At 42.7% G+C, this 14,321-nt stretch overlaps 1 protein-coding gene across 1 annotated transcript in view; it reads left to right on the top strand.

The window, feature by feature from the left end:
• LOC121578156 (receptor-type tyrosine-protein phosphatase gamma) overlaps positions 1 to 14,321 on the top strand; it is a 234,366-nt gene that overhangs the window by 178,325 nt on the left and 41,720 nt on the right. The window contains exon 5 of the mRNA XM_041892308.1: positions 12,539 to 12,634. Within this exon, the coding sequence (XP_041748242.1) occupies positions 12,539 to 12,634 (96 nt within the window). The remainder of the gene's footprint in view (positions 1 to 12,538; positions 12,635 to 14,321) is intronic.

The raw sequence follows: 14,321 nt of genomic DNA, 5'->3' as shown, positions 1-14,321 counted from the left end.
TCCCTCCCCGTCCCTGTCCTAATTGGACGAGACTGCCCAGCCTTTTACCCACTCTGGAGAGAGTCTCAGGAGAGGATAACCCGAGTACCTCGGAACGGAGAGGCAAGACTCATCCTGGGAAGGCTCCGGTGCAATCCTCCGAGTTACTCACTCCCGCCCGGGCTCCTGATAGGGATGGCAGGTGCCCAGACCGACACAGAGACGGAGCTACAGAATCTGGACAAAGAACTGTCTGGTCTGAAGGGGACCGCTGAGAGGTATCGTTTGTTAAAGCAACAGTTAGACTGAAGACAGAAGAGTTAGATATCCTCCAGGCTAAACTCCAACAGAGCTCCTTCCTAAGCAACAGGAGGAGCTGGAGAGGCTGCGCAGGACCATCGAGAGTGTGAGGAGACCCTGCGCAGTAGTAAGGAGGTCAGAAGAAGGCAGAGGAGAAGTACAAGGTGTTGGAGAACAAGATGAAGAATGCGGAGGCAGAGAGAGAAGGAACTGAAAGCTGCTCAACAGAAGCTAAACTCTGCTAAAACCAAGGCTGATGCGTTCAGTAAGAAACTCAAGGAGAGACAACAGGAGGCTGAGTCCCTGGTCCTAGAGGTGGAGGAGTTGAAGAGAGAGCAGGCTGGCAAGCACCACGAAATGCGGACGCCCTCTCCCGGCGTGATGCCTTCTTCACTGCCTTTACCCCGACAGGCGTCGGTCCCGAGGAGGGGATGTGTGATGTCACGAGAGGCTGTGGTCCTGGAGGGACGTTACATCCCCCTGAGGTGGCTGCAAACCCCAGACAGCTATGGCTCCATCTGCTGGTATGGTCGGGAACTCCAACCCTCTGTGGCCAATCTTCCCACGCAGCTGAAACCAATCAGGGGCTGATGGGCTGGAGTTGTTTTGAAGGAAGAGACACGGTCTGGAGGGTGGGCTCTGGGAAGAAGAGAATTGTGTTATAATTTCGTTAGTTGCCGAAGACGGTTAATAAAATCCTTGTTTTGGTTGAACCTGGTCTCCTTTCACTACTTGGGCAATCCCGCTGGAAGCTGTAGCCTCTCGTGGCATCACAACACCATTTTCACATATACTGATGTTGGGCTAGTGCTGGAGACGATGAATATGAAGTTGAACATTTTTGAAGTCCTGACGTCAACTTCTCCTGAATCAGTGTGATTTTTATGTGCTTTATGTTCATTTTAGCATAATTAGTTGTGGTAGTTGCCCCATTTTATCACCATGAAAGTATGACACTGACATTTAGCTGTAACATCGACACTCTGCTTTCATACCTGACTGGAACTTTAACTGATTCAGTGTGACTTTTATGTTCTCTGTGTTCTTTATAGCTACATCGGTTGTGGTAGTTGCCCTTTTTATCGCTATGTAAGTATTTGATAATTGAGTATCAGGTGTGCTCTAAGTGTGCCCTCGACAAGAGTTGGTCTTGTGTGTGCCAGGCTTGGTGAGGGAATGAAGCCTGGGGTGGCTAAAGCAGAGCTAAGCTAATTGGCTAATGTAGCTAATAACGTTTGAATGGTGATGGATGGCTAGTGCCTTGCTAGCTGTGTGTGTGTGTGTGTGTGTGTGTGTGTGTGTGTGTGTGTGTGTGTGTGTGTGTGTGTGTGTGTGTGTGTGTGTGTGTGTGTGTGTGTGTGTGGACGTGTGGACGTGTTTAACTAAACTTGTGGGTACCAGAAGTCCCCACAAAAATAGTAAACAAACTTTGAGCAACTGGAGACATTCTGTTAATCCCCACAAGGTAAAATGCTATTTCTAGGGGGTTTAGGGTTAAGGTTACAATTAGTGTTAGGGTTAGAGTTAGGGTTAGGAGCTAGGGTTAGTTTTAGGGTTAGGGTTAAGGTTAGGTTTTCTGGTTAAGGTTATGGTAAGGGTACAGGTTAGGGTTAGGGGTTAGAGAAAATAGGATTTTGAATGGGACTAAATTGTGTGTCCCCACAAGGTTAGTTATACAAGACTGTGTGTGTGTGTGTGTGTGTGTGTGTGTGTGTGTGTGTGTGTGCGCGTGCGTGCGTGCGATAGATAGCCATTGCCCTGCTAGCTCTCAGACAGACAACAAATGGGTGCCATTAAGGACTGCAGTTAAAGGAACTTGAGGAAAGTGATTAAGTATAATTAGCTGGATTGGACCACTTGCCTTTGTACCTGTTATACTCTATGCATTGATTTACTGTTTATTTATTTTCTCCTCAATGCAATCTGTCATCAGCAGCAACCTTGGTTGTCAAGGGTATTGTTGGAGTGTTCTGTTGCATGTTGTCTGGAAGGTGCTTCACTAGGATATTGATGAATGAGCTTAGCTTGTATAGTGTGTGTTAGCTGTTAAGCTAGGTATAGTGTGAAGGCACCAATTGGTAGATGTGTAAATATAAAATAAGTTATTGATTAGGCTTTGAATGGTGTATCATTACACCCACTCAATACAAAGATACAGGCGTCCTTCCTAACTCAGTTGCCGGAGAGGAAGGACACTTCTCAAGGATTTCACCATGAGGCCAATGGTGATTTTAAAACAGTTACAGAGTTCAATGGTTGTGATATGAGAAAACTGAGGATGGATCAACATTTTTCTATTTTTTATTTTTAGTCATTTAGCAGACAGTCTTATACAGAGCGCCTTAGTTAGTGAGTGCATACATTTTCATACTGGCCCCCCGTGGGAAACGAACCCACAACCCTGGTGTTGCAAGCGCCATGCTCTACCAACTGAGCTACAGGGGACTACATTAATGAAGTTACTACACAATACTAACCTAAATGACAGAGTGAAAAGAAGGAAGGATGTAAAGAATATACATACTCCAAAACATGCATCCTGTTTGCAACAAGACCCTTCAGTAATATTGCAAAGAATGAACTTTTTGTCCTGAATACAAAGTGTTATGTTTGGGGCAAACAACACATCACTGTGTACCACTCTAAATATTTTTAAGCATGGTGGTGGCTGCATCATTTACATTTTTTTACATTTTAGTCATTTAGCAGACGCTCTTATCCAGAGCGACTTACAGTTAGTGAGTGCATACATTATTATTATTATTTTCATACTGGCCCCCCGTGGGAATCGAACCCACAACCCTCTACCAACTGAGCTACATCCCTGCCGGCCATTCCCTCCCCTACCCTGGACGACACTGGGCCAATTGTGCGCCAACAGTTTTGACTTAAATCAGCTTGAAAATGGCTTTCTAGCAATGATCAACAACCAACTTGACAGAGCTTGAAGAATGTTTTAAAGAATAAGGGGCAAATATTGTACAATCCAGGTGTGCAAAGCTCTTAGAGACTTATCCAAAAAGACTCACAGCTGTAATCGCTGCCAAAGGTGTTTCTAACGGGTGTATACTTATCTAATCAAGATATATTAGTGTTGTATTTTTCATAAATGTTTTATAAATGTTAGAATTTGTCTTCCACTTTGACATTACAAAGTATTTTATGTAGATCGTTGACCAAAAATGACAATTAAATCTATTCTAATCTCACTTTGTAACACAACAAACTGCCGTTTGCGTCTTTGACAAACAAACATCTTCTGATGATGTGCCATAGCTTCTGTATAAGACACAACACCTTGTGTGTGTATTAATGCACCAGACAGAGGACCACTCTTGTGCATTATCTACTGTCCCTGAACAGTTCAAGGCTGTCTGATGGCTGATTCATCCAATTATTCCTGGCTGGAGAACAGCAGCACGGCTCAGTGCCTACTCATCTGATTAAAGAGAGAGGATAGACAGAGAGAGTGAGAGGGAGGGAGGGATAGAGGGAAGCAACAGTAGAGCAACAGACAAGTTCTGATACAAACACACAGGGTGAGATGGGGATGTGGCGGCTACAACCGTTTGATGAGTAGCTTTCATATTCAGTTTGTGTGAAGAGTTTGTGTTCAAAACTTTGGTTGCATTTTGATTCTGATTTTGTTGATGGCTAGCACCTCTTTGATGGTGCTGTTATCTCCCAGCATTGTGGTTGTATTTCACCCATTCACTCTCACACACACACACCAAACACACACACACACACACACATCAAGTACACACGCGCATAGGCCTACATTTTTAGACAGTATCGTGTCTCAGAATAAATGCATTTGGGAGCTGTGCATTGAAAGCATTAAAGCATGGCACGGAGTTAGATCTTAGTGAAGAGTATAATCCTACTGTGGATCCCTGCTCACTATGCTACTGCAGGGTTCGATACTGCGACAAAAAGAGACAAAATTATGACCGATTGACTTGGCAGTGCGACACACAATTTTAATTGGTCGCAAGGGTGCCAGTGAGAAAAATGTACCTGGTCACATTCGTTTTTGGTTCACAATTAGCAATTTTTTTATCATCATGATTTATTCAAACAGTAATGTGCAATTAACCAAAAACAGAAAACAACTGCATGGGAATGCCCTTGTCTGTGTGTGTCAGGGCTCAATTGCACGGGAATGCTCCTCTCAAAAAGTGTCAGGGCTCGACATGCAGGGAAGGTTTTGGAAACCCTCCAGGCCAGTCAATGGAAAAAATATTGTAATAATGCTATTTTCAATCTAGGCTATATAATTGATTTAAAAAAAAACATGTTGATTATTCAAGTGACATCAATAAGAGATCATAGCTTTCACCTGGATTCACCTGGTCAGTCTATGTCATGGAAAGAGCAGGTGTTCATAATGTTTTGTACACTCAGTGTATAGCCTATAGATAATCTGTTGGGCAGAGAGAGCACACAGCGCTCAAACATCTGGTTGTTGCGTGTAGCACCTTACCGAAGACCGACAGCGGTAGGGGTAGGAGACAAGTTATGATATCTACCAGTAAATGCTGAGGCAAGAATGGGTATGCAAAGCAAGTATTTAAAAAGTTAAGTCTGTTGAATATTTGCGATGCGCAATTCAGTCATCATGGAATAGCCTACCTTGACAATCAGACATTTCCTCTAGGCTATACGGTCCTTGAAAAGTCATTGAAGTTATGGTAGCCAAAGCTCTACTCCTCCAATATAATGATTCTGTGATTTCATTTCTGATCAGTTTTGTTTCCCGCCGTTTCAATTGAAGGGTGTTGCGCTAGTCTGTTGTGTTAGTTGCGGTAAAACCATGTGAGGTTATTATGAGCAAGACAACATCGAATGTTGGCTTCAACTTGGGTTTCCATACAAAGCATTCCATTACAAAGGGAACCCTGTTTTTGGTCGCTTTCTCATTTTAAAACATAATACAATAACACATCAATAACTCTTCAACATCTCAAATGGTGAGACTGAGTAGCTACCACATGGACAGACTTCATTAGTGTGTTTGTGTCGGGAGCATGCTGTCTATTTAGTTAGGCAATGCCCACATTATTCAGACATATTTTAGAATATAAAAAGTACATTTTGGGGGGAGTTTTTTTTTCTTCTAGGCTATTACAACAATTAAATATAACATATAGGTCCTTGAAAATTACAATTAAGTGCTTGAAAAAGTCCTTGAAAGTCCTTGAATTTGACTTGCCAATGTCTGCATGAACCCTGTATAGGCGACTTGCTCAGCCCGCAAATGAAAGTTTAAATCACCTGCTATTAAAATGATGTACACATCATTCGCTTTGCAGTCAGATCTAGACCCGGCCAGTATATTTTTCATTTGGGCCAGTAGCTTTCAGTTGCATGGTACTGGCAAATTTACCTGTACGCCGAGCCCTGCTGTGTACGGTGTTCGTAGGGCCTATATGTCTACCACTTTGTTTAGCCGTTAGCGATGCTAGTGATAGCCTTTGGGTAGATGGAAAGAACATATAGCACATGTTGCACTTTATTTTAACAGTCTCTTTTCTTTGCTGTTACAGCAAATCTATCCAAAATAATGTAAGAACACAACGGCATGCTAATTTAAAAGATCGCTAGTCATTATTAGCCTGGTTCTGTATGGAATGCAAGCACATTATGGGACACAGGCCAGGTGAATTTTAATAATTTTAATTAAAAATGGTGGAAAAAGATACAACAGCCCTAATATTTTCCAAGCTATAGCACACAATATTTTACATACAGCAGGTTTTTAGGACCAAAGAGTTTGGTCTGCTTCATGTGGAACAATGGGTGGAGAATGGCGCTGCAATGGATAGCAGCTGTTTTACGGGCTCCTGACCAATTCTACTATTTTGTTTGCGCTGATCTTAACTTTTTTTGTACATAATGTTTCCACCATCGTTTCCTATAACCGAAAAGAGCTCCTGGACATCAGAACAGCGATCACTTACCTCGATTTTGATGATGATTTCTACTTCAATGAGTCAGAGGCGCAGGACATACTGCTCCCTGCACCAGGCCCTAATCCCAGAGACTCGGAAAAGAAAAAGGCAGCGAAACTATGTCGGCAAGTACATAAACCGCCTCTACCCGAACGTATAATCACTGAACAAACTGGACAAGCTCTGATTAAGACTATCCTATCATCAGGACCTGAAGAACAGTAATATGCTGTTTCTCTGAGTCATTGGTTGAACAAGGACATAGATAATATACATCTAGCTGTTTTTTCTATGCATCGGCAGGACAGAACGGCAGCGTATTAGGGGAGGTAAGCTCAAGGGGGGAGGTGTGTGTCTCTTTGTTAACAGCTGGTGCACAATCTCTAATATTAAGGGAGTCTCGAGGTTCTGCTCACCTGAGTTAGAATACCTCATGATAAGCTGTAGACCATACTAGGCTTGAGCAGAATACCGCATATACGGTATACCGGGTTATTTGGAAATAGCCACGGGATGGTTTTTCAATACCGTTGAAACTATTTCTTTGAAGTTTGTCAATACATTTTAATATTTGCAGCTATGTCTTAAATAAATACCAGCAGTCAACTTGTGCAATGTGTTAGGAGATAAAGCAGATTGCGTTCTTATTTCACCTGTCACATTATTTTACATTATGAAGCTTACTTAGTTCCCCAGCACAGTTGAGCTAGTCACGTGTTTGTTTGTAAATAGCACAACAGAAGAAAGCGGTGTCCCGCTGTGTATTGACAGGGGTCGCGTTTTATATTGAAAGTCAACAGTGTTTCTTTGCTTCAATAGACTGATCAGGGAGTGCAACTATAGTTTTCCTTCACAGTAGTGCACCACATTTGGCATAAATTAGCTTCATTTTCATCAGATGACAACAGAAGTGCAACGCTATTTGGCTGGCAGCCACACAAGTAAATGAGCTTACAATGAAAAAGTAAAAACAGTGCATGGCCATCATATTTCTAATGTTTAGGCCTATCATAGAAAGAATGTAGCCAGCTACATTTCCTAATGTTTTGCTTAAAGTTAATCTTGCATTTTACCAAAGAAAAATAGGATGGCTACACCGAGAAAAGTACCAGGGAAAAGTAGCTCCACATCAGTCAGAGTCTGTCCGTTGGTGAATTCTCTTCCGAGTTTAGAAGTGCAAATGAAGCACAAAATTAGTGTGATGCCAAGCAGAAATTACAATAAGAAGCATTTTAGATCTGTGTTTACAAAACGCAGCAAGATATTTCCTATGCGTTCTTATGCAGAATTATGTGTTAACATGACCCCTAGTTTAACTTGCTATCTAAGTAAATGGCTGAATTAATAAGGTGACAGGGCATCATAATGTGTTAGCTTTCTGCCGTGTTTGAGAAGGAAAAGCACTTTGGATGCGTTATTTGTACAGCTGCCACTGCTATCTTGATTTCCAGACATGCTGCTGGGAGAGCCAGTACTGCAGCGTCAAAACTTTGTTCATTTGCACAATGTCTCTCGTTCACATTTGCTTGTAAATGTCCAAAATCACCAAAAATGACATTCAGTAACTCCTACATATATATGTATAACTTTATGAGCTGGATTGCCTGTCTTTGCAAATTGTTTATTTTATTTTGCGCTTGTTAGCATATTTAGCTAGCAGCCTCCATGGAAATGTGTTATTACTTGTGCAAAATGTGTTCGCATTCTGGTAATAGACGGCCAATGTTTGTTTTTGCGTAGTACCGTATATCCCAGGATGAGAAAAAGACGGTATGAAGATACGAAAATCTGGATACCGGCCTACCCTAGACCATACTATTTACCAAGATAGTTTTTATCTATATATTTTTTTAGCTGTCTACAGTATTTACCACCACAAACCAATGCTGGCACTAAGACCACACTCAACGAGCTGTATAGGGACATAAGCAAACAATAAAATTCTCATCCAGAGGCTGCGCTCCTAGTGGCCGGTAATTTTAATGAAGGGAAACTGAAATCCGTCTCCCCTAATTTTCTACCAGCATGACACCTGTGCAACTAGAGGCGAAAAAACTCTAGTTCACCTTTACTCCACACACAGAAATGCGTACAAAGCTCTCCTTAGCCCTCCATTTGGCAAATCTGACCATAACTCTATCTTCCTGATTAAAGCAGATTGCTTTTGAATAATCTGTCCATAGAACATTCTTCCAAGAGTCTTGATGATCATCCAGGTGCTTTCAGGTGCTTTTTGGCAAACTTGAGTAAACTTTTTGGACGACATAGGTCCCATTATACTTGGCGAAAACCAAACACTGCATTCCACAGTAAGAACCTCATACCAACGGTCAAGCATTGTGATGGTAGTGTGATGGTTTGCAGAACCTGGACGACTTGCCTTAATAAAAGGAACCATGAATTCTGCTCTGTATCAGAGAATTCTACAGGAGAATGTCAGGACATCCGTCTATGAGCTGAAGCTGAAGCGCAGCTGGGTCATGCAGCAAGACAAAGATCCAAAACACACAATCAAGTCAACATGAAAAGCAACAAATTAGAAGTTTTGGAATGGCCTAGTCAAAGTCCAGACCAAATCCCAATTGAGGACTTGAAACGAGCAGTTCATGCTTGAAAACCCACAAATGTCGCTGAGTTAAAGCAGTTCTGCATGCAAGAATGGGCCACAATTCCTCCACAGCGTGTGAGAGACTGATCAACAACTACAGGAAGCATTTGGTTGCAGTCATTGCAGCTAAAGGAGGCACAACCTGTTATTGAGTGTAAGGGAGCAATTACTTTTTCACACATGAGAAATGGGTGTTGCGTAACTTTGTTAATTAAATAAATAAAATAAGTATCAATTTTGTTTGTTATTTGTAAAGTCGGGTTCCCTTTATCTAATATTAGGTTTTGGTTGAAGATCTGATAACATTCAGTATAAAAAAATATGCAAAAATAGAGAAAATCAGAAAGGGGGCAAATACTTTTTCACGGCACTGTATGAGTGAATGTTGTTTATTGACTACAGCTCATTGTTCAACACCTTAGTGCCCTCCAAGCTCATCATTAAGCTAAGGACCCTGGGACTGAACACCTCCCTTAGCAACTGGAACCTGGACTTCCTGACAGGCCACCCTCAGGTGGTGAGGGTAGGCAACAACACATCCGCCACGCTGACCATCAACACGGGGACGCCCCAGAGGTGCATGCTTAGTCCCCTCCTGTGCTCCCTGTTCACCCACGACTACGTGGCCGTGCACGACTCGGTCTGATCACCGATGACGATGAGACAGCCTATAGGGAGGAGGTCAGAGACCTGGCAGCAACCTCTCCCTCAACATCAGCAAGACAAAGGAGCTGATCGTGGACTACAGGAGGGCCGAGCACTCCCCCATTCACATCGACAGTGCTGTAGTGGAGCGGGTCAAGCGTTTCAAGTTCCTCAGTGTCCACATCGCTAAGGATCTATCATTGTCCATACACACCAGCACAGTCATGAAGAGGGCACGACAAAGCCTCTTCCCCCTCAGGAGGTTGAAAAGATTTGGCATGGGCCCTCAGATCCTCAAAATGTTCTACAGCTGCACCATTGAGAGCATCTTGACTGGCTGCATCACCGCTTGGTATAGCAACTGCTTGGCATCGAAACACAAAGCGCTACAGAGGGAAGTGCGTATGGCCCAGTACATCACTGGGGCCGAGCACCCTGCAATCCAGGACCTTTATACCAGGCGGTGTCAGAGGAAGGTCATAAAAATTGTCAAAGACTCCAGCCACCCAAGTTATAGACTGTTCTCTTTGTTACCGCATGGCAAGCGGTACCGATGCACCAAGTCTGGAACCAACAGGACCCTGAACATCTTCTACCACCAAGCCATAAGACTGCTAAATAGTTAGTTAAATAGTTAACCAAATAGCTACCTGGACTATCTGCATTGACCCTTTTTGCACTAACTTTTTTGACTCATCACATAAGCTGCTGGTACTGTTTATTGTCTCTCACTTTATTCCTAGGTATATGTACCTCAATTACCTCATACCCCTACACATCGACTCTGTACTGGTACCCCATGTATATAGCCAAGTTATCGTTATTCATTGTATATTTATTATTACTTTTGTTATTACGTGTTTTACTTTTCTATTATTTCTCTATTTTCTTTCACTCTGCATTGTTGGGAAGGGCCTGTAAGTACGCATTTCACTGTTAGTCTACACCTGTTGTTTACGAAGCATGTGACAAATAACATTTGACAGATTATTATTTTTTGCCATGGAAGAAATATTGCCATACTGGGATCGTCCCAGCCCGAGTAGAACCCTGCTGCTACTGTCAGAACATCGGGATACAGTACAGCACTGGGATGGGAGATTATGCTACTGTAAGTACAGCGGCATACAGTATTACAGTACAGGGCTGGGATGGGAGATTATGCTACTGTAAGTACAGCGGCATACAGTATTACAGTACAGGGCTGGGATGGGAGATTATGCTACTGTAATTACAGCGGCATACAGTATTACAGTACAGGGCTGGGATGGGAGATTATGCTACTGTAATTACAGCGGCATACATTATTACAGTACAGGGCTGGGATGGGAGATTATGCTACTGTAAGTACAGCGGCATACAGTATTACAGTACAGGGCTGGGATGGGAGATTATGCTACTGTAATTACAGCGGCATACAGTATTACAGTACAGGGCTGGGATGGGAGATTATGCTACTGTAATTACAGCGGCATACATTATTACAGTACAGGGCTGGGATGGGAGATTATGCTACTGTAATTACAGCGGCATACAGTATTACAGTACAGGGCTGGGATGGGAGATAATGCTACTGTAATTACAGCGGCATACAGTATTACAGTACAGGGCTGGGATGGGAGATAATGCTACTGTAATTACAGCGGCATACAGTATTAAAGTACAGGGCTGGGATGTGTGATTGCAGTGGGTTTGAGAGAGAGAGAATGATAGAGAAGAGGGGGGAAAGAGAAACTAGTATTTTTCAACAAATTATTTTATAACCATTGAAAGTTGTACTGTTTATTTGCATAGCAACCTACTGAAAGGAAATATGATTTGTGTACCTGCCAGTGTTCGCTGCATTCTGTCCAAATAATGTATTTTTTCTGACACGCTAGAACCACTTAACTTAAGAATTAAATAAAGGTTAAATAAATAAATAAATAAGTAAAGAGTCACCTCTAATGTTCTGTCTGTTCTCTGTTCTCTCTCGCTCGCTCTCTCTCTCTCTCTCTCTCTCTCTCTCTCTCTCTCTCTCTCTCTCTCTCTCTCGCTCTCTCTCTCTCTCTCTCTCTCTCTCTCTCTCTCTCTCTCTCTCTCTCTCTCTCTCTCTCAATTCAGTTCAATTCAATTTAAGGGCTTTATTGGCATGGGAAACATATGTTTACATTGCCAAAGCAGGTGAAATAGATAATAAATAAACAATAACAAATTAACAGTAAACATTACACTCACAAAAGTTCCAAAAGAATAAAGACATTTCAAATGTCATATTATGTCTGTATACAGTGTTATTATGATGTGCAAAAAGTACAAAAGGGAAAATAAATAAACCTAAATATAGGTTGCATTTACAATGGTGTTTGTTCTTCAGTGGTTGCCCTTTTCTTGTGGCAACAGGTCACAAATATTGCTGCTGTGATGGCACACTGTGGTATTTCACCCAATAGATATGGGAGTTTATCCAAATTGGATTTGTTTTCAAATTCTCTAATATGGTCATACATTTGGCAGGAAGTTAGGAAGTGCAGCTCAGTTTCCACCTCATTTTGTGGGCAGGGTGTACATAGCCTGTCTTCTCTTGAGAGCCAGGTCTGCCTACGGCGGCCTTTCTCAATAGCAAAGCTATGCTCACTGAGTCCGTACATAGTCAAAGATTCCCTTAATTTTGGGTCAGTCACAGTGGTCAGGTATTCTGCCACTGTGTACTCTCTGTTTAAGCCAAATAGCATTCTAATTTGCTCAGTTTTTTTGTTGTGAATTCTTCCAATGTTTCAAGTAATTATCTTTTTGTTTTCTCATGATTTGGTTGGGTCTAATTGTGTTGCTGTCCTGGGCACTGTGAGGTCTGTTTGTGTTTGTGAACAGAGCCCCAGGACCAGCTTGCTTTCTTCTCCAGGTTCATCTCTCTGTAGGTGGTGGCTTTGTTATGGAAGGTTTGGGAATCACTTCCTTTTAGGTGGTTGTAGAATTTAACGGCTCTTTTCTGGATTTTGATAATTAGCGGGTATCGGCCTAATTCTGCTCTGCATGCATCTCTCTCTCTCTCTCGCTCTCGCTCTCCTCACAGATGCAGATCTACCTGTACAACTCCGATGACTTTGACAGTCTCAGTGCGGCTATCAAGGAGAAACGCATGATTGCTGCGATGGCTGTGTTCTTTGAGGTAAGACTGGGCTGTGTTGTTGTTTGAGGAGTTCTGTTGGTCTCAGTTGTTCCCAAACACAATGAAACAGGAGGGTAGAGGGTAGGAATACAGGACTCATTGGGAAATATGAACAACAGTAGTGGATACACTGATCGAAAGCTGCTTGCTCTCCTGAGGCACATCTTTCTTCCTTGTCCTCTCTTTCCTTCCAACTTCCCATATCCCTATTATACATACAGTGCATTCGGAAAGTATTCCACATTTTGTTACGTTACAGCCTTATTCAAAAATTGATTCAATTGTTTTTTTCCCTCATCAATCAACACACATTACCCCATAATGACAAAGCAAAAACTGAAAAATCACATTTACATAAGTATTCAGACCCTTTACTCAGTACTTTGTTGAACCACCTTTGGCAGTGATTACAGCCTCGAGTCTTCTTGGGTATGACACTACAAGCTTGGCACACCTGTATTTGGGGAGTTTCTCCCATTCTTCTCTGCAGATCCTCTCAAGCTCTGTCAGGTTGGATGGGGAGCGTCGCTGCACAGATATTTTCAGGTCTTTCCAGAGATTGGGTTCAAGTCCGGGCTCTGGCTGGGCCTCTCAAGGACATTCAGAGACTTGTCCCGAAGCCACTCCTGTGTTGTCTTGGCTGTGTGCTTAGTCTCGTTGTCCTGTTGGAAGGTTAACCTTCGCCCCAGTCTGAGGTCCTGAGCGCTCCTGAGCAGGTTTTCATCAAGGATCGCTCTGTACTTTGCTCCGTTCATCTTTCCCTCGACCATGACTCGTCTCCCAGTCCCTGCCGCTGAAAAACATCCCCACAGCATGATGCTGCCACCACCATGCTTCATCGTAGGGATGGTGCCAGGTTTCCTCCAGATGTGATGCTTGGCAAGGAGTCTCATGGTCTGAGACTCCTTTAGGTGCCTTTTGGCAAACTCCAAGCGGGCTGTCATGTGCCTTTTGCTGAGGAGTGGCTTCCGTCTGGCCACTAGTGCTGCAGAGATGGTTGTTCTTCTAGAAGGTTGTCCCATCTCCACAGAGGAACTCTGGAGCTCTGTCAGAGTGACCATCGGGTTCTTGGTCATCTCCCTGACCAAGGCACTTCCCCCCCTATTGCTCAGTTTGGCCAGGCGGCCAGCTCTAGGAAGAGTCTTGGTGGTTCCAAAGTTCTTCCATTTAAGAATGATGGAGGCCACTCTGTTCTTGGGGGCCATCAATGCTGCAGAATTTTTTTTGTACCCTTCCCCAGATCTGTGCCTCGACAAAATCCTGTCTCGGTGCTCGACGGACAATTCCTTCGACCTCATGGCTTGGTTTTTGCTCTGACATGCACTGTCAACTGTGGGACCTGATATAGACAGGTGTGTACCCTTCCAAATCATATCCAATCAATTGAATTTACCACAGGTGGACTCCAATCAAATTGTAGAAACATCACAAGGATGATCAATGGAAACAGGATGCATCTGAGCTCAATTTCGAGTCTCATAGCAAAGGGTCTGAATACTTATGTAAATAATCTATTTCTGTTTTTTATTTTAAATACATTTGCAAAAAAAAATCCAAAAACCTGTTTTCGCTTTGTCATTATGGGGTATTGTTCTACAGCTGAGGAGTTGTATTTTATTTAATCCATTTTAGAATAAGGCTGTAACGTAACAAAATATGGAAAAAGTCAAGGGGTCTGAATACTTTC

Source organism: Coregonus clupeaformis, chromosome 12 (genome assembly GCF_020615455.1).
Source record: "Coregonus clupeaformis isolate EN_2021a chromosome 12, ASM2061545v1, whole genome shotgun sequence".
NCBI classification, from domain to species: domain Eukaryota; kingdom Metazoa; phylum Chordata; class Actinopteri; order Salmoniformes; family Salmonidae; genus Coregonus; species Coregonus clupeaformis.
This window is presented reverse-complemented; position numbering and strand designations above follow the sequence as displayed.